Source organism: Athene noctua, chromosome 1 (genome assembly GCF_965140245.1).
Source record: "Athene noctua chromosome 1, bAthNoc1.hap1.1, whole genome shotgun sequence".
Classification (NCBI taxonomy): domain Eukaryota; kingdom Metazoa; phylum Chordata; class Aves; order Strigiformes; family Strigidae; genus Athene; species Athene noctua.
The window spans coordinates 247,998,943-248,018,992 of NC_134037.1; the positions used below are offsets into that span (position 1 = coordinate 247,998,943).

Below are 20,050 nucleotides of genomic sequence, written 5' to 3' on the forward strand. Positions count from 1 at the left end.
CCTGAGATTATCTTGGGTGAAACAGGCAGGCAGGCAGCAGTATTGATTGCTCCTACATGTTCCTTCTATATCCTACATTCTCCTTCTATATACAAGTACTATTAGGAGCTTCCAAATGTGACAAGGGAGCTTTAACAGGTGTCTCAGCTCTCAACTTGTGAGAAACACTCAGCTGCTTATATCTATCCTCCTGCACAATCAGCAGGAATGGCTAAGGTGCCAAACTTCACAATGGGCTTGTAGCAGCTTCTGTTAAGTTTGACGGTCAGACATATGTGCTCATACTGCTATTCTAGATTCATGCTCTGGGTATATTTACATGTAGTGCTTACTTTTTGAGATACTATTTCCAATTCTGTTTGTCAGGACTAGAAATTAATCTGAGAATGTCCAGGTCTACTAACGTTAGTAGAATCCCTGCAGAGAGAACAATCAGCTGTATTTATTCCCTGAATAAAAGTCCTTGCTCAGTGCATGCTTTCCTCTCACCCTAGTCTTTTCCAAAGCCTTTTCTGTCATTCCTATAGTGCTGTGGGCAGGGTGAAAGCCAAATTAGTTATGTAACAAAACCCAAATGCATCCTTGAGGTCTGAGTCTGCTTGGGCATGTGTTAATAGACTGTGTGCAGAGCATGTGGCAGATGTGTGGGCAAGCAGACTGCGAAACACAATCCTATCAATAAAGCTGTAGGACTTGAGGGCTTCACTGTTTCTCAGACTACCTTTATCCAGAGCCAGAGGGCTTCTGGTTTGGTTTTTTTTTTTGGCTCCCGCTTCCTCCCAAAGGACAGCTTTCTTTAAAGAAAATCAAGGATAAGAGAGAGGTAAGACCTGTCTGAAGAGACCAGGGGGATCAGTCTGCTGAACTTGATGCCTGAAGGCAGGGAATACTCAGTGAGGTAGCCTGCACAGTAGAGAGAGGCAACAGTTCTTATTTGAAAATAAGAAGCAGGTGCAATCTGAAGTCTGCAGCAATAGCATCCATTTGTAAATTATCCCTATACCAGGAAGAGCTGCCTGCTAATGAGAAGTTATACTCTCCACTGTTTTTTATTATAATATTTTGCTTTTTCTAATCCTCTTCCTGATACAGTTTTCTAGCAGAGCAGATAATAATAATAATGAATTATAATCATGTAGCACTATTCTTACCCAACAGCAAATTCAGCCAGGATAGTGTCAAACAAAGCTGCAAGCAATTTCTCATTTAGGAAAATAGTTTTCTATATTAATGCTATGGGAAAATAATGTCATCTCTAGGCTGATGGCATACACAGTTCTAGATGCAATAATCTTTGGTTATAATAGTGATGAACCACTATGCAATTGCATGTCAAGTTTTGACTGCACCTGTTTGCAAACTCAGGTAATTATGCTCCGTTGTCTAATTGCTTATTTTATGGATGTTTTGCTCACATGTTTTAAGCAATGCTATTTGATTGCAGGTAACTAATGGTAGGGTTCTCTTCTCATTATCATACTTTAACATTTGATTTGTCTGATTGCTGCAGGTGGAAACAATAGGTGATGCATACTGTGTTGCAGCAGGGCTCCATAAGAAAAGCCTTAGCCATGCTAAAGCCATTGCCTTGATGGCACTGAAGATGATGGAGCTTTCAGAAGAGGTTCTCACTCCAGATGGGAGCCCTATTAAGGTAACCCCTTTGTTCTTTATTTGTAACTAGTCAGTGGTACCTGGACCTGATTAATTCCATTGTGTTCTGTCAGTTGAAATCTGTTTATTTCTGGAAGAATTTAAAATTTCATCAGTATGTCACAGTCTTGTTTATGGACATTTATTTCATTGGTGCCCATCAATAATCATGTAAGCTATGCCTTAGTTTTGTAAGCACAAGTAGAATGTACAGACTAGCTGTTGCTTTGTATGCACCAAATGCCTATTTGCATCTGGAGTGCATCAGATGGACTCCTGGAGCCCTTCTTCCAATTCATTTTAGTGTGAGAAGAAGACAATTCATGTAACAGCACTGTCCCATGCTACAAGCCAAAGCACAGTATGTGATGGCAATAGGAAAATTCACTTCAGAATTAGGCTCCTGATCTGAACTTCAGCGCTAGCATAGAGGCACTCAGAGAGACCCATAGATCTCAGGGGCCACACGCATGTTTTCTAAATAGCTGTTGACCTGTAAAGAAGAAGAATGTGTAGGCTGCCTGCTCTTTCTCAGTGTTAGTGTGCTTCCTTCCCATGCTACTCCAGTTCTTTCTAGATTGGTACAGGAGGTAACAGGAAGTGGAAAAACACATGTCCTTTTGTACCATTTTAGAGTTCCACTGCTGTTCTGCTAACGTTGACCTTATACCAGCCTTGTAGCTGGTGGCATTTGGAATTGATAATGTCTAGATAGGAGGTGGAGATTCAGTAGGGAGGAAAAAACATGGAGAGATATATATGCCCTTCTTTTTCAAGGGTCAGATTGCACATTGTTTTCATTATGTGTACTCACTCCTCTTTCGGGTTAAATTGTTCTTCCCATAATACAAACATTTTGTTTTCAAAGAAAAGGGGGATATTATGTAGAACAATTATTCAACACAGTCTAAAGCCCATAATGAAAGCCATATGTAGTTGAATGCAAGGGCTGGACAGACTTCCCATGGGATGATTTACATCATGGTTGAAATGCACTTTGAAAACTGCAGTTCCTCATGTCTGTTAAAAAAAGAGGGTTGCATCCAAAATGCCTTTTTTTTTTTTTTTTTTTTGTATTCCCCAAACATTGAAGGACTGTTTGAAGGTTTAAAGTTTGACAGAAAGGAGATAAAATTTTAAAAAATATATTCAAGGATGTTGCTGTGATGCGTTGCTGTGATGCTCCTTGAGCAATAAAATTGTATACTTCTGAGTTCCAACTCCTTTCTGTTAGTAGGTTATATGTTGAACTGTATTCCTTGAACACTTTGTATATGGTGAATCAAAAGAGATTTAATCCAAGTGAATTTTTCTGCCCAAAAAGGAGAATATTGATGCAAGGAAATAAAGCTAGAAATTCCATGAAATATGGCAATGCGATATTCAAATTAAAATATATTGGGTTCTGGATAAAATATTTTTAGATATCTATGCTGCTGATGATTTTTTTAAAAAAATGTTAAAAAAAATTTATTTGTTTATTCAAAAATGTCCACATATTCAAAAGAAGAAATATCTTGGACTATGGATCTTGAAGAAAAATTTTTTTAAAGCTTCATGTGGACAGTCATCAAACTTAGAATAAGTACTAAAAGACAAATGTTGTCTGAAGATAACAGAAGACATAGCGTTTTTATTTTTGATATAAAACTGTTTCAAATGGGTATTAATTTAATACTACTAAAATAGATTTTCTAGATTGTTTGATGATTTCTCTATTTTACCACTGACTATAGCTGAATACATTCTAGCTACACTGTCACATGCTGGGAGAGCTGTCTTCCAGATCCTCTCCATCTTCATTTTCTTTTGAGTGATAACTGCAGTTATAGAGAAATTTTGAAGGTGTATGTTTTACTCTGGGAGTCGTAGTTTGTGGCTGTTTTCATTTCCACTCACTATTTTTCAGAAAATTCCTCATGATTTCAGTGGCTGCATAAGAAAACCTATAAGACTATGAAGACAATGCAGAATAAAAATGCTTGCATGGAGTAAAATACTATGAATAACCAAATATTTTCAAGACGTGCTAATAAGCCTCCTTTAGAATTCAGAAGAAAAAAGTCAGTTCATACCTAAACTGAAAGTAGAGGTACTGAGAAGATCTTCAATGGATGTTAGTTGTCCTGTCTTCAGTTTTAGGGGACATACATTTCAGAGCAGGAGGGATGGTGATATCGTAAAATGTTGTTACCTTTGTAACTAACCTGGTAAATAGTGTTTACAAAAGCTTTTCTTTCATAGAGGCATCTTGATTTGATTTTAAATATATTAAGGTTAGGGTTCCTCTTGCTTGGATGTCTACTCTGTAAAACTGTTGAAATAAGGACTTTTGGAGACGGCTACTTTAATTTGTCCCAGTTTAGGCGTCTACTCTAGGATGAGATGAGTCACGCCCTAAAAATGTGTATTTTCTCAGTTGTCTGGAAGGGAAGTCTATGGACTTAGTCTAAATGTGGATGTCTACACTATAAGCTTCTTCACTCTGTCAGATGAGTCCTCCTACAAATGGCAAAGAACACATTTTTTTCTTAGTGATTACGTCAATGATCGTCACAGTTAAAAACATATGCATTATTTCTAAATTAAATTGGTATGACTTCACCTTCCCGCCAATGTTGAATTGGCTAGAGTGATTCTTATATTAGCAGTCAGTTTTTCACTTAAAAAACCATGAAGGTGCCTTTCGTGCCACAGATTCCTGTTAACAAATACTCCATGTGCATAATAAGTCTTAAAGCTGTGTCAGGGGAGGTTCAGGTTGGATGTTAGGAAGAAGTCATCAAGCACTGAAACAAGCTCCCAGGGAAGTGGTCATGGTCCCAAGCCTGCCAGTGTTCAAGTGTTTGGACAGTCTTAGTTACATGATTTAACTTACAGGTTTCCCTGTGTGGAGTCAGGGGTTCGACTTTGTTCTGTAATCTACCTGAAGTTTAAGGCACACCTAGGTATGTGTAACAGTTACTATGGACTCAGCTCAGAAGCAGTCATAGATTTACTGTGTGACACATTTTAAAGTTAAGCATTGCCATTAAAATATTTAAATATTCATTAACATTAGATACAAAGTACACAATGTAGGCTATAATATGTTTGTAAGTGGCTTGACTTCTAAACAGTGAATTAAATTGTACTATAATGTGGTACTTTGAGCTGGTCCTGTTGATACGGAAAGCAAAACAAGTGCAGTATTCTGACCTTAATTGTTACCTGTGATTCATGTTAACGAGCATGAGTCGCATTTTTCTGAGTCCTTGCCAAGTGCGTTGAATACAGAATGCTGATGCAGCTTTTGTTGTGTTGGAAAACCTGTGTCAGTATTTGGATATTTGAAAAGAACTTGCAATCAGAGGGCAGTTTTCCTCATGGCCAATGTTTGGTATCTTTAACAGCTTTCATGAGCTGCTGTGACTAAATTCCAACTTTATCCTTCAGGATAGCCCAGTAGCTATTTTGAAAAAGACTTTTCAAAAAAGACTTTTCAAAAAATTTTGAAAAAATTATGGATCTCTTAGGGTTGTGCTGATAGCAGAGATTTCAGCTCTAGGGAAACCTCACTGCAGTTATGAAATGTAGTGATTTTTATTTGTTGATTACTCAATTAGATATGTCTATGATTATGTTTTATGGAAGATGGATTTATTTGGTTGTCATTTCAGGACTGAATTCAGCAGAATGCAAATATTTACTTTTTGTAGCTCTTGAAATGTTCATCCCTGCGATAGTGGTGAATATCTTATTAAATGACACTTAAGAGTCTCAAAGTTAGGAAGAAAAAGTAAATGAACAAATGAAAAAATACCATATCATAAATAGGAATTTAGGATCAGATTTTCACCTATAAAGTGCATTAGCAGACAATCCAATGAAGTTTATCTGAGTACACAGTTATTGTTTGAAAATACGCATTGTAGTGATCACAGAAATACTTTGTACAGCCATGTACACTTCATGAAAACATCTGCCCCTTAGAGCAATGCTTGTGTGGCCAGTAAGTAGTGATGGACCTCAGGATGGTGACAAGGTGCGTGCAACAGGTCTGGATTATATCCAGATATTGCTCCCACCCCCTGAGTTGGGGCTCATAGTGTGCTGATGAGAGCTTCATGGTGTGCAGCTGACATGTACTCAGGCGTCTGACACTTCCAGCAGAGCCAAAGGCAGCAGAAATGCATAAGCAGAATGGAGACCCTGAGCCTGCACTCCTTATGAATAGCTCCCTGCATGAATAGCCTTGGATTTGCAGGGTAATGAAAAAATGTTGTGCAGAAAGAGGGAGCGAGCTATATTATAGCAGCCTCCACAAATCCTATCATCAGTGTTGTAACACAGTCTGCTCTTTTTGAAAGAAGTATTTGTAGCAGAAAATGAGCTGCTCATTCTCTTGTGAGTGATGGAGAAGGCTTCAGGTCCCTGTATGATTATTTTTTTTAAACTGTGTTCTGTTTGAGGCAAAATCCCATTCCTTTAGCATGAGCTAAGGCCTTAATACAAAAGAAGAACTTTTGTCTCAGACACTGCATGTAGAATTGTATATACATTTACATCCTTTTGGCAAAACACTTTTTAGTCCAGAAGCACTTGCTTAATTTAAGTTCTGTACAACTAATTATATCTAGTGTCCTACACTTGTAGTTTGAAAATTTTGACTTAAAATTGCCTTCTGCACTTAAGTGTTACTTGAATTTATGATATGCTTTATATTTTACTACTTTTTTTTCTAGATAAAGTGGAAGTACAATAATTTTAATAGCTAGAGTTAATGCTGTAAAAATTATTCAGAGCATTGTCCTTTAGAGATAAAGGTCACAATGCAGATCTCATTTGATGTGTTAAAACCCATAGGATATTATTGGTGGCATTGCTTTTTATCATGCTTTAAATCTTGCCTAATTAATTAATGTGCAGTGTATATCCCAAAGAAACAGAAAGGCTTCCTTTTTGGTTTATTGTTAGAAGGGCTGCTCTGGCAGAACATACCTAGTTTTGACTAATGAGATTTCCCAAGAGGTTATTCTCTAAGATTGTCTGCTTATTTATAGTGTATGAAGGTGGTCCTGATAGGGTTGTGGAGAGTTACAGAACGGGGAACACACAGATGAAAAAGTAAATGATTTACATGAAGCTGCTGAAATGAACTACAATTATGTAGATTTGTTTTGTACAGGTGGTCCTGTCTAAAACCTAAGGATTGGGCCCTAGCACAGTAATTCAAAATGTTTTAAAATATGTTCCTCTGCAGCAGAAAAATGTCATGTACCTGTCAAATTATTATGTTACAATAAATGAGAATTAGGCCTGTGAATACTGTAATCACAAACTGAAGCAAATACTTAGCCTCACCTTTCTTTTTGCTCGCCTGCTAATGACTGTTCATGAAATAATCTAAATAGAGCAGTGCAGAAAATGTCTAGCTGATACTGGCTTCAATTCAATTAATTTATTTTCAGGTGAGGTAGATGGGACCTTGTATTTACAAGGCTCATAGTCTGGTGCTCGGCTCAGTTGTTTATTATCAAGATAGAAGCTGCAAATGTATCACTCTAACTTTCAGATGTTTATTGCCAAACCTATTTTATTATTTGATTTATAAACTGCACTCAGTGTAGTCTAGTATTAGCACTATCAACAGAAGAGCTGATCTTCATCTATCAGCTAGAGAAAGAACAGCATAGCAGAGGGACCATTTCATGTGAAGGGTGGTATTAACCTCATCTAATTTCAAACACTGACATTGTGAACACCTACATCTAAACTTCTTACTGTAGCTTTCTCTTTAAATGGAGAGAGTAAACTTGTTTTAGTCTGTATTCATCTGATATGCTTTCAGTGTCTACTTACAATGAAATATTTGAATGAATATTTGTCAGATAGGCCCTGCCTCAAGGGTGAACAGGCTAATGAGCTCTCAGAAGGGTGGACAACCCCACTGGAAGGAGCTGGACGAAACACAGGTTCAAATCTTTGTTCGATCACAGCCTTTCCATTTGAATTTTAGATGTTATAAAGACTTTCTATACTTCAACTTCCCATATATAGGTGACAAATAGTGTTTTACAAGTAGAATCATTTCTGCAGCATGACTAAGCTGTACGACTTTACAGCCATGCAGCTGCATTAGTTTTGGTTTGTGTTGTCTACTTAAATACCTGTGGTCATGATGAATGGAACAGTGAAAGCCTGAGTTTGGTAAACGTCTCATCTCTGCTTGCCAAGTGATGAATTTTAATAAGCATGAACTCTACCTCATGAGTAAGGATACAGAAGAGACAAAAGGACTCTGTGGATTGTAATGGCTTATGTCCACAGAGAGTGTGACACACTTTTCTAAATAACATGGAATAGGCAATGAATTTTAGTGTACATAGCATCTTCTGCTGGCTCATTAAGTATTCCCTTTTGCCTTACGGTAATATGGCACTTGGGTCTGGAATACAAGTAGGTTGAAAGTGCTAGCATTTGCTTGAATATATGGGGTTTTTTTAGTTTCTAAATGAAGGGGCCATTCCCAAACATACAGTGAGAGAGAGTAGATTAGTGAGTACTGCCTGTTATAATCCTTTTCAGTATTTCTTGCCTTGCTTTTAATTCAGATTGTGGCATGCTGTTTTATAACAATTCAGTGGTCCTCACCAAATGTACACCTTTACGTCAGCAGTAAAAGGTCTGTTTTGTTTTAAATTGTGAAAGGCTGAGTGCTGATGCAGGCATTCTCACCAGCCCTGTGTGAAAAGCTGCTGCGTTACTGCAGTGCTCCTTGCTCCATCTGTGGTCTCCTAGCAACTTTGCCTTGTACCTAATGTCTACATCAGACTCTCGAAGGTATATAATATCCTATTTCAGGCTGCGTAACTTCAAATTAGACATTCCCTTGTGTTAAAAGAAAAAAACCAGAAACAGTTCCACAAAAGAAACACTTGCAGTAAGACACTTTTTTTTACTAAAAATGACCAACAAGCCAGTACAAGAGTTGTGTCACAGGCTTACCAACATAAGGGCAGCACAGCTCTTCTGGGGATCATTCAGAGCTGCATGTCTCAGGGGGAAGCTTTGTACTTTTTCTTGAGAGCATGCCTGGGACATACTGAGCCAAAGTCAGCCCTGGTGATGGTTCCCTGGAATTGAGAGTTCATGATACCATACCTTAGTTTGGCCCATTTGCTTTGGAAATGCAAAATGAGAGGAGCTGATCTGTATTGAAGCACATCTCCCTAGGCATCTGGGAAATTACAAGTTTTGTTAGGCTACCCTAAGTGAAAATCCACTTTCCTCAGTCCTCCAGTCATTTTCACTCAAGTGCTTCCTTTTGTCTTAAAGCAATTACCAATTGCTATAAAAAAAACCCCACACCCATTATTTGTAACTTCTGTTCTTTTGAAGGGACTTTGGCATATCCAATTATATGTTACACCCACTGTATGACAGTGTTACTGCATATGTTTTGCAATAATAAGGGTAAGAGGGGCTTAATAGGACTAGTGGGTGTACAGCAGCAGCTTTGTGGAAGAGGCTGGTCTGAAAAATTAGATTGATATTTATTCTGCTGAAGAAGGAAGTTTCCCAAAGGTTTGGTTGTTTGTTCAGGTGACATGCATTTGTTGTTTTAATCAGGTACCTACGTAAAGTCTGCAGTAGATGATAAAGGTAGATTTTCAAAGCTACCAGGTCTTCATCCTGCACAACGTAAGGGTCAGTCTTCTGTGCCTGCAATTGCAGGACGAAGGCATGGTATCCAGATTGGCAACCCAGTGTAAGCTCAATTTATCAGAAGGTTATGAAGATATTTTTCTGATTGCTGGGAGGAAAAGACCTGAAAAATGAGCAGAACACTAATTAATAATGTGAAGATCACTGAGAAGAGGTTTTGTCTTTGGATCTGGCCATTTTCCTCTCATGCCATTCTTTCTCTGACATTAATGTCCTGCAAGTAAGAAACACAAGTGCCTTTCTATCTATACTTGTCTTTATGGCAAAAATAAAGCATACTTGTAGAAACCAGGGCTGTTACCCAGGGCACCTTGTGGACTTTTCCATTATTAGTTCACAGTGACTATATGTTCACAGCAATTTGTGACTCACAGTATTTAGACTGGGCTGACTGTAGAAATACCTCTGTAATTCAGACATATATCCAAAGGCAGTCAAAACCTTACTATGATGGCTGCACCTAGCTTGTAACTTTGTCCTAGTGCCTCACAGTGAGCAGATAGATACTTCCATTTCCTTCTCCAGGTGGTATAAGTACATACACAAGGAAAACCAGCAAGAGTTTCAAGATTTAGATTCCTACATGGGATTTGTGGCCACAGGATGTGCAGCTGGATTGTGGGGTTAGGTCTAAGGTCACAGTGTGACATCTCTCACTGGTTTGATTCTCACGGTTCAGCAGTCGTTCTAGACACAAACGCCTCCAAGTAATATTCCAGATGGCTGGCTAGTAGTAGAGCTAGTTGGGAATTTTCCATGGAAAACACTTTTTGACTGAGAACACTGAATGATCAAAACCAAAAACTACCATAGAAAATGCTTGCCACATTCTGATCAGGCAAATTTACCAGGTTTTGGTAAATTTCTGATAAGAGAAAAACTTGCTCCAGACTTTAAACAGAATAAAGCATTGAAGTTGTGTCCTTTATGAAAAAGTGCATTCTTGGTTATCTAGGATAAAAGGTATCCTGTGATACTGATTTGTTACTGGGCTTGGGTTGGGGCACATTGTGCAGCTGCCAGAATTTCACATTCTGCTTTTGACTGTTCCAGTCAGTGGAAAACTTCCATTCTGAAGCTGAAATTTTGGTTGAAGCTTTGTTATTGTCATTGAGTCTTTAATCAGGCAAAAAGAAAGCAATAATAAGAACAGCAGCAACACAACCCACCAGGTGAATAAATAATTAAATCTGTGGTGTACACAGGAGTTTTAGGAGGTTGACATTGTTAAATGTTTACAAAGGAGATAATGGAGAAAAATCCTTAGAAAGTGAGAGTGGCCATGAGTATTGTGATGTTATATATTTATAAAAAAATAGATAAACCCATATAATTTTAAATTATCCATGAATATTTAAAGAGTTGGGCTAGAGAATCCAGGGTGGCTCAGTGCTGAACTCTTATTTTGTCTAAGTACTATGTATCTGTTATCTTCTTCCTTTATTGTGTCTCCCTGTCATATAAAAATTAAGTCAGGTTTCCACTATCATCTACAAGCCTATTTTTCTTATCTCCTGAGATGGAGAAGAGATGGAAAACATTACACAGAAATTCAGAAGTAGTGATATGAGATAATACACAAACCTACAAGGACTTACAGAAGATAAGCAGTAATACTCTGAGAAACAAGCACATATTTTGCATTAAAATAGTGCTTTATTGGCTTTTATGGAGTTCAGCCACGTAAGAATGAACAGAAAATGCTGCTAGGCTTGAATTGCCACCTCACTGAGTTAATAGGCACAGGTGATCCCAGAGGCCTCTGAGTGGGACCTAGAGGGAAATTGGTTTGCCCTTTGCAGCTGTAGAGGTGGTTGCTACCTGAGTGTCTGTGTTTCCAGCTGTTGAGATGCTGTCAAGCAGCTGCTGCCCTGTGCTGCACTGCTACAGCATCTGCCTCTCCCTTCAGCGACACAGCTGTCTGCACCTGCTTTTGTTCTGCCTGCTTTAAAATGAAGGAAGCTTCTTCTGTCCAGTGCTAGTGATATTTATTAATGTCATCTCAATTATGTACATTGTCTTTTCTAAACCGGGCAATATTTTTGTTTCAGAACCACCATTACATTGCTGACATCCCTTCATTTTCTGTCTCTATTCCAAGGGTCCAAACAGTGAAGTCCCCTAGTCCAAATGCTTTACTTTATCTGGGACCATAATGTGCCATAAACTGTAGATTTTGGCAGTGAATATGGAAAATCTGACTCTCCCCTAGAAGGAGATGATGTTACACATCCAGGAGCCCTCCAGAGTGTAGAAGTAATACATCCTCCTGGATAATGCAACTCGGACACTCATGCGCTAGGTGACAGTGACATAGCTCCCTCTGCTTTCATCCTGATGCAGGCTGGAGGAAAGGATTCAAGAAAGGGACTCTTTCCATCTCCTTCTTCTTCCTTCTCCTTTGTCTTCTACTACACGAATAGTTTGGGTAAGGAAACAAAAACCACTAAAATGGAGCTGGACTGCATGCACTTTTTCATAGCGCGTAAACTTCCGTTACACATCTAAAGGGCATAGCTCCCCTCTCCATGACCTATAATTTATCTTGTCCCTTTAATATAATTTTGCTGGGAGGATTATGCTCACTGCAGGAAAGATTCCCCTTGACATAAAGCTTTTCCGTGTTGCAAGGAAGAGCACCTCAGTGCTTCTTGTCTTTTCTGACACTGCATTGCAAGCAGAGCCTTTCACAGAATCCCAGAAGAGCTGCCTGTGGGTTGTCTCAGGGACAACAGTGTCTTTCTCAGCCCCACTGGGTAATCCTGTAGATACGCTAACCTTTATGCAGATCTGGCTCCATACTCTGCCATCCACAGTTAATGGGATTTTTAGAAGCAGCTGCCAGTATCTCCTCTGTAGGATTAAGAAGAATAAGGTATATTTGTTAATGGAAATTCTCTTTTTGTCCCCCATTCTCTCCAACACATACACTTCTGAGAAGAAAAGTGAAAAGTCAAAGTCTGCAGTTTTAAGCACCAGTTAAAAAACTATCACATAACTGTTGTCATTATTCTGTGCTAAACAGTGAGTCATTACACTCTGCTATATTTGAGTGAATAGTTCAAATGGGTGGGTGGATGCTGAAGGATTATACTTGGCCTTCTGTTTGAAGCTGACAAGTTCAGCAACATTGTTCAACTGTTTCAGAATAGTTTAGTACCCTAAGGAAGAATGCATTTCCTGTCATAAATAAATCCATAAACTAAGTGTTTAATGGTATTTCAGCTTCCTTTCATATGAGACATAGAGTTGGAAAAAATGTCAGTACTTCAGAGGAACTTGCAACAGACTATTCTGTTTAGATATCTTCCTTTAAATTTAAACTAGGCTAAAAGTCATTCAGTGTAAATAATCATCTTCAGAGACTTCATACTGAATAACCTGAACTTTTTTTTAAAAGAAACAATTATCTCCACATTTTGGTATATCTTGTATTTGGGGTTTGGTTTTGCTTGAATATTTTAAAAAGAGAGGAGAACAGAGGCAAAGACATCAGTTTTGAATGGAGAAGAAGGGAAAACAAGGCACAAATAATCTAAGGATGTTCAGGTAATTAAAGGGCTCTTTGGTTTCTTCCTAGTATGTGACTTATTTGATTAGGTCAATAAAAAGAAAAAGAGGTATAAACAAAAGTGGATTAGGTTATACTGGGATTTCTCCCACCTGGCAGAAATTGGAGGGTCCCAAGTGATAATTATCCTGAAGAAAGACCCAATTTTTGTCTAGCTTTGAAGCTTTGTTACAGGAAAAAAGTCAACTCTGAGGAGGAAGATGGGAAGTGATGTTTTTCCGAGGTCCCTTTTTTTCCTTCCTGCAAAATATCTACACCAGAAAACACAAGGTCCTGGATAATTTCTTACTGGGATATAGTTTTCCTAGAGTGAGCAAGATAATTCTTGACATATAACTAAATATTGTAATAATGGTTAAAGCCTTTACCATTATCTTAATATATAAAATTATCAAAAACTGATTAAAAAAAAGCTTATCAAAAGTCATTGAATAGAAATGTCATAGAACAGCCCAGGTTGGAAGGGACCTCAAAAGATCATCTGGCCCAAGTTTTTGTGGGATAAGAAGCCTAGATGAGATTATCTAGCACCCTGTCCATCACATCTTGAGCTTCCAGCAATGGGGACTCCACCACATCCTTGGGGAGGTTGTTCTAGGGATTGATTGTTCTCAACGTAAAAAATTTCTTTCTTATGTCAAGATGAAGCCTCTCCTTCTGCAAGTTATAACCGTTGCCCCTTGTCCTCTTCATGTGGCTCCTTATGGAGAGAGAGCCTCTGTCCTCTTTGTAGCTGCCCTTTAAGTACTGAAATACTGTGATGAGATCCCACCAAGTCTTTTCTTCTCCAGTGAGAAAAGACCTACCTCCTTCAGCCTTTCCTCATAGGGCAGGTTTTTCAGTCCTTTGTTCATTTTCATGGCTTTCCTTTGGACACTCCCCAGTTTCTCCACATCTTTTCTGAATAGTGAGGGCCAGCACTGGACACAGTACTCCAGGTGTGGCCCCAAAAGCACTACTCTGAGTGGGACGATCATGTCTCTATCTCTGCTAGTGATGCCCCTGCAGATGCAGCCAAGGATCCAATTTGCCTTTGTTGCTGCAGCAGCATGGTGCTGACCCTTGTGCAGCTTGTTGTCCACCAGGACCCCCAGCCAGCAAGGCTTCTCCCCAGCCATACACATTCTAGCCTGTAATGGCCTCTTTGGTTACTCTGTCCCAGGTAATGTGATGATATATTATTAAAATTTGATATTCATCTGGAAGACATAACATGTCCTTTACCAAAGAGCAAATATTCAGTTGTCCCTGGAAGTAGTGACACCTATTACATTAATTTTAATGAAAGTGAGTAATTAAATCCCTATGTGCCTTTTTAAAAACGTATCTTTTCTGTCATCTTTCTGTAAAATTCCCGTTTTTCTTTCTGTAATAGCTTACTTTGTAGTAGGTCCATTTGTGCTACATTTTGAAAATGGATGAAAAAAAGTAATGGAAATCTTCACTAGAAGAAAGAGTCCTAAAAATAGGGAATTTTTTAACTTCCATTCAGATCGAAAGTTCTTTGGGAAAGGAACTAACTGCTGTTGTTACTGTTATTACTACGGTTATTGCTGCAGGGTGGTCCTTTAGGAATCTCTCTGTAGCCACAAAGAACACTTTGCAGAATTAGTTACCATTTCTGTTGGGAACATCAATGTGATTTACTTAAAAGAAGCAGGCTGTTACCTTACCTTAAAGAAGCCTTTTTTGATTTTTGACTAATCTATGACAGTGACAATGACAAATACATAATATGAAATGACACAACTATTATCCTGTTATTCCAGAAAGTGTTTCTGTGTTTTTCTGAAAAAAATGCTGTGACCTGAAGGTGGCCTGATTGTCAGAAAATAATTGAGCTTTGTGGTGTGAAAATCGGGCATCTGTGGGGCATCTCAAGTACAACAATTAAAATCACTACTCCAAACTTTAAAGTAAGTAGTCTATTAAAAAAAGTTAGTTTTATGGTATCTGGTTATAGGAGTTTGGTCTTTCATTTATTTGTGATTTCTGTTTGCATCTTGTGTTTGTATTTTTATCTTTTCCAGTTTACAGTGCTGATTGTATAGGCCATCTTCAGTAACTGGCTATTGCACTTTCTTTCCAATATTGTGAAAAGGTCATCATCTCATGACACACGGGTTGCTCGAACTTAGAAAACATCTTCATTATTCAGATGTCTGTTTGACAAAAATTCCTATTACTTTAGTGAAAAACAGTCCAGGGTTTCTAGATAGTGGAAACCTTTCAAACTTGATTAGCTGACTATGCATTTGTACATCTAAGTGGTTTGGGAGATGAGTTCAGATCCTTTGAGTTGAGTAGAAAATCTTTTGCATTCGGCTACCTTTGTTCAGCCTTTGATTTTCTTGGGTAAAACTCATTTATGACTATCAATTTATAGAGACTGGAAGGGATGTGTGTGTGTGTGTGTATGTGTGTGTGTGTATATATATATATATATATATATAAAGACTGAGCGGTGTTCTTCTCTATATTACAAGTCTGTCTTCAAGAATTTGCTCAAAGTGCCACAACCATCATGTAAAACCAAAAGCATGTGGAATGTCTCTGAGGCATTAAAATCAGCTCATCAGCTCTCTGGATTTCTCTTTTTATATATTTTACTTTCATGGAATGATTTTTCTAAAGAAGGGAGGGTTCTGAAGGTCTAATCCAATCTGTGAGAGCTTTTGTTTATGACACTTGGCTTCCTGAAGTATTAAGTATGTTTTTAAAAAGAAATATTTAAATAGCAGGTGTTTCTTCAACTATTAATGCATGTAAGCAATCTGTATTATATAAGAACTGGATCTACCTTAGTTTTGTTTAATTACAAAGTGAAGGACTTGCACCTACCAAATTACTGCAGACCTTCAAATTTCTATACATTTAGCTGATACTCACAAGAGCTAAATTAGTCTATTTTTGACTCTTTAGAAAACTATATCTGTCTGGACTTACTGAAATGAATACTAACAGCTATTCACCTTAGAAAATTACTTAATAGCCAAGTACACATCCCACACACAATTGTATTACGAACTGCTGTTATGGCTAAAGGTAAGAATGATCATTGAACGTGTAATTTTTGGGGCTTTTTTCAATACTTCACATGTTTCATGATTAAAAGATCATTATTTAAAAAGTTAAGTTCAAAGTATGTTAGTGGAGCTACTTTTTTGAAAGAAGAATCAATAACAGAAGTGTTCAAGGGAATGAGATTTTAGATAGTGCGATAATCACAATTTCAACTTTAACTGCTGTGGAAGTCTGAGAAGTCCCGAAGAGTTTCTGTAAATACATTGATGGATATTTTTGAAGGATGTAATTTTAAATTCTTAGCTTATATGCACTAAGATAACATGAAAATGTCTCCCAAATTAATGTTTGAGTCTTCCCTTTTCCTATATAAACTCTTAAACACTAATTAATTTCAACACATGCTAATTTTAACATGGACAAGGTATTGTAGTCCCTGAAATTTTGTAGTGGGATGAAGGCAGTTCTATTATTTCTAACTCCACATTATCAGTTTCCATTTTACTGGGCTCTGTGTGAATAAGAACTTTCTCAAAGGTGAAAATTAAAATAAGATGATGAGTAGTTCAAACTTAGGGTTTTTTATTTCTGTATGTGTTTACCTCAAAAACCTCACATCTCTTAGGAAGCTATTCGATATTCGAATTTACAGTTACTTTTCTTAAACTTTTGGTGAGAACAAAGGATTATTACATTCTGTTTGGCACTCTCTGAAACCTTTCCTCTACCATAATCAGAACAAAATTTTCCCAGGCTTCAATGAAACCTTCATGTAGCCCCATTTGTCTCAGAGTACCATCCCTCGCATACTGGGCACTGTGTTCAAGCGTTACATTTGCTTTCAGGGCCACAGTACTGGACTAGATGGTCTTTTGGTCTGATACAGTACAGTTGTTCTTATGTTCTTATCTAATTTACTGCGGGTTCCTAGTCACAGACCTCTGCAGATAAATGTCAACTTCTTTTTCTGAAGGAATGGCGCATTTAATAGCTAGGTTAGCTCAGATAACAAAACCAACAAAACAGTGCAAAAATTCTGTCTACTGTGACTGAGGTCATGGTATCTATTTCAGTCTAGTTACCCTACAGCATTTTACAGTTGCTTATATACTGCCATTTCCTCCCCAATGGACTCATAGGGAGCTTGTGAGATTGCTAGTTACAAACATATCGAGGAGACTATAACATCCTTCTGTTCTCATGGCTTTCATTATTTCTGAGCATTTGCCAAAGAATTTTTATCCTTTTTGTTTTTCATGAGCTCTTCCTTGATTTTTGCCATTTGTTGCATTGTGTGTATTGGTTACCTAAATTATGTGACATTTTTGCTCCCTGGACAGAAGAAAAACTTTTAATGCATGAGAATGAATGGCAAATAGCTAAATAATGAAGCCCACTCTTATTCACGCACGAAGACTATTGTTTACAGGAGATGAGGTTAATTTTGCAAAGATCTGTTTCCCAGAGAACACAGCAAGTAAGTTTTTTGGTCTGATTGTTCATGACTAGAAGGAAATGAACAGTCATTCAGAATCAGAATGATTGTTTGCAAATGTATCTCTTGCAGAATGGAGAGAGGTTATTCTCATAGCGGAACTATCTCTCCATTTATGTCTACACAAATTTACAGAGCCACACTCTACAAACTGCAATCTATAACAGTGCAGAGTTTTTGATGTAGTTTTCAGTGAGGCTGACCATTGCATCCTGGACAGTGGTAGTATAGGGCTTAACTTGCCTTGACTTAGAAGTGTAAGTTACCATGCTTTTTGATGTTTTTGACAGATCTTTAAAGTAGAGCGATCTGAGATTTCTTATTTTCTTTGGTTTTGGTGAAATGTTTTGTGCATATGAAGCACAGTTTCTTTTAAACCAAGACATTGTGTGAAATGCATTAATTTTAATCATCTTTTAATAGAACAAAAAGTTCTGTGGTTTAGGATGGCATTTATGGAAAGAAAAAGGCATTAAGAGCAGCCAGTGGTTAAGTGGAATGTATAAAACCAAGCTTAGTCTCCGTAGCTCACATTAGACAAAAGTGGATGTCCTACACTCCAGGTGAATGAGTACCATTAAGCCCAGAATAGCACAATGTTTGTTCTTGAGCCTGTCATAATTTTCTCATTTCATATTGTGAAGGACCTCAGTGTTGTTTCACAGAAAAGATGCTTATAAACTGCAAATTATACAAAATTGCATGTTTTTCTTGCTAACCTTAACAAGCATCATCATTGCACAGCCCACATAACACTAATATTAAAATAAAATTTAAGCTCTAAACAATGTTTTGCAAGAAGAATCAAAAGTGGGTTTTTTTGTGAAAGTAGAAAGTGAGAAATAGATGCATGTTTTAGAACCTCGTCTATGTTTAGTGGACATCTGAACCCCTCCAAATTACTTCATAAATGCCTCTGTTTGGAGCTATGACCAAATTGCAACTGATGACTACTTTTAGTTTGGTCTTGTGAAAACAGGAAAGTCATATGAAACTTTGGTAGCCTCCTAAAATTTCTTCTTTAGACCCTCCCCTCCTCCTTCCCAAAAATGGAAAAGGAGAAAAAGCTAATTAAAAAAACTTGGTAGAGGTGATTCTGCACCTCTAAAGAGCAAATCTGTGTGCATAAGAACCAAACAGCGGGTTTACAGACTGTAGAAAGCACTGCAATTTTGGAAATTACTGTAAGAGAGGGCTGTAATACCAGATTTTCTGTGGCTTCCTTTCCAAGAACACTAGTAAAGAGCAAATCTTCAACTGTAATTGTGGTTCCTTCAACAGGACATGGGGGTTATGCATGAATGTGAGTGTGAGATGTGAATATAGTTTATTTTGCCATCTAGATAAAGAACTAATTTTAATTCATGCTGTTTGCAAACATTTCTAAGTCCATCTCCTGATGTGTCTTGCACAGTAATGAGAATGTTATCAATAATGCCCTCATATCCTGATGCAGCTATTTCCTGACTATATTTCCAGTTTAGTGGGACAAGGTTCCAAAAAGAGAATGTGATTTCTGTTCTCTCATTAGTTTGGGCTAACAGAAGGTGATATCTTTATAGCCCAATGCTGTTACTGGAATTACAGTTTTTTCCACATTTGCTGTGACACGTCTGGAATTCTTACTGGTGCATGAAAACCGGATACGTATCTTTGTCCGTTGCTGGCATGTATCACTATGGGCTTAGACTATCAAAACTTAACTGGTCCCCCCTCTCCACACTCCTCCTCTTCCATTCCTTTGTTTTGTCTTGTGTTGGAATTTTAAGGTGTTTTCTACATGCAAGATTCCCATTTACCCCATGGGATTATGCCCAGGCATATTGGTTATAGTCTTCAGGATTTGGTAGTTACAGCATTAAAATCCCTATGGATTAATATGGATAAACAGGCATTGTCATCCTTCCCACGAATGCCCTGAAAGAGGCCTTTGTTTTATCTGTATCACACCCTTAACTGCTACAGCACCCTCTTCCCTTCCCAATAGCTGTTCTCCTTAAACTCAGTCATCCTAACCATCCCACAGCATACTGCTCATCACCAGCTTGCATGGCCCTCTGCTGTCCTACCTTGCCTTTGACTCAAATCCTTTTTCAGGCAGCCTTTTAGTCAGTGAGAGTTCATTAAAAAGTTTCAAACACTGTTCTCTGTGTAATCCAGATTTGCTGCAGTGTGCTGTCAGCTGTTGGTGTCAGCACAGGGCTAACTGAGTGGAAATGCGGTCAGCCAAATCATGTGCTTCAGTGGTGTCTTCTGTTCTAAACTCTATTGGACTGGACTGAGGTGACGTCAGAAGCACCACTTGTGACCTTCACCGAAATGGCACATTATCAAAACTGTTAGTTTTAGAAATAATTTTTGGGGAGGGTTTCCAGATGTCTCCAGACTAAGCAGAACTGGTTCTGTTCCTATGAAAAATATTTAAGAACCCATTGTATGCCAATTTGCTAATGAATTCGTTTGTTTAAATAAGGTCAAGGATATGTAGAGGGGAATAAGGACTCTTGATGCTGAGTCAGAGGACAGTTTTTTCATTGCCTTGCTTTTGGCAGACCAAGGGAAAAAGCTGCAGTCAAGTAAGCTGTCATTAATTAGTGCCT

At 38.0% G+C, this 20,050-nt stretch overlaps 1 protein-coding gene across 2 annotated transcripts in view; it reads left to right on the forward strand.

The window, feature by feature from the left end:
- GUCY1A2 (guanylate cyclase 1 soluble subunit alpha 2) overlaps positions 1 to 20,050 on the forward strand; it is a 175,593-nt gene that overhangs the window by 109,194 nt on the left and 46,349 nt on the right. The window contains exons 6-7 of one of the 2 annotated variants that reach the window (XM_074916225.1): positions 1,511 to 1,665; positions 3,520 to 3,572. In XM_074916225.1, coding sequence (XP_074772326.1) covers positions 1,511 to 1,665; positions 3,520 to 3,572 — 208 coding nt within the window. The remainder of the gene's footprint in view (positions 1 to 1,510; positions 1,666 to 3,519; positions 3,573 to 20,050) is intronic. The other variant, XM_074916234.1, reaches the window with a different exon arrangement.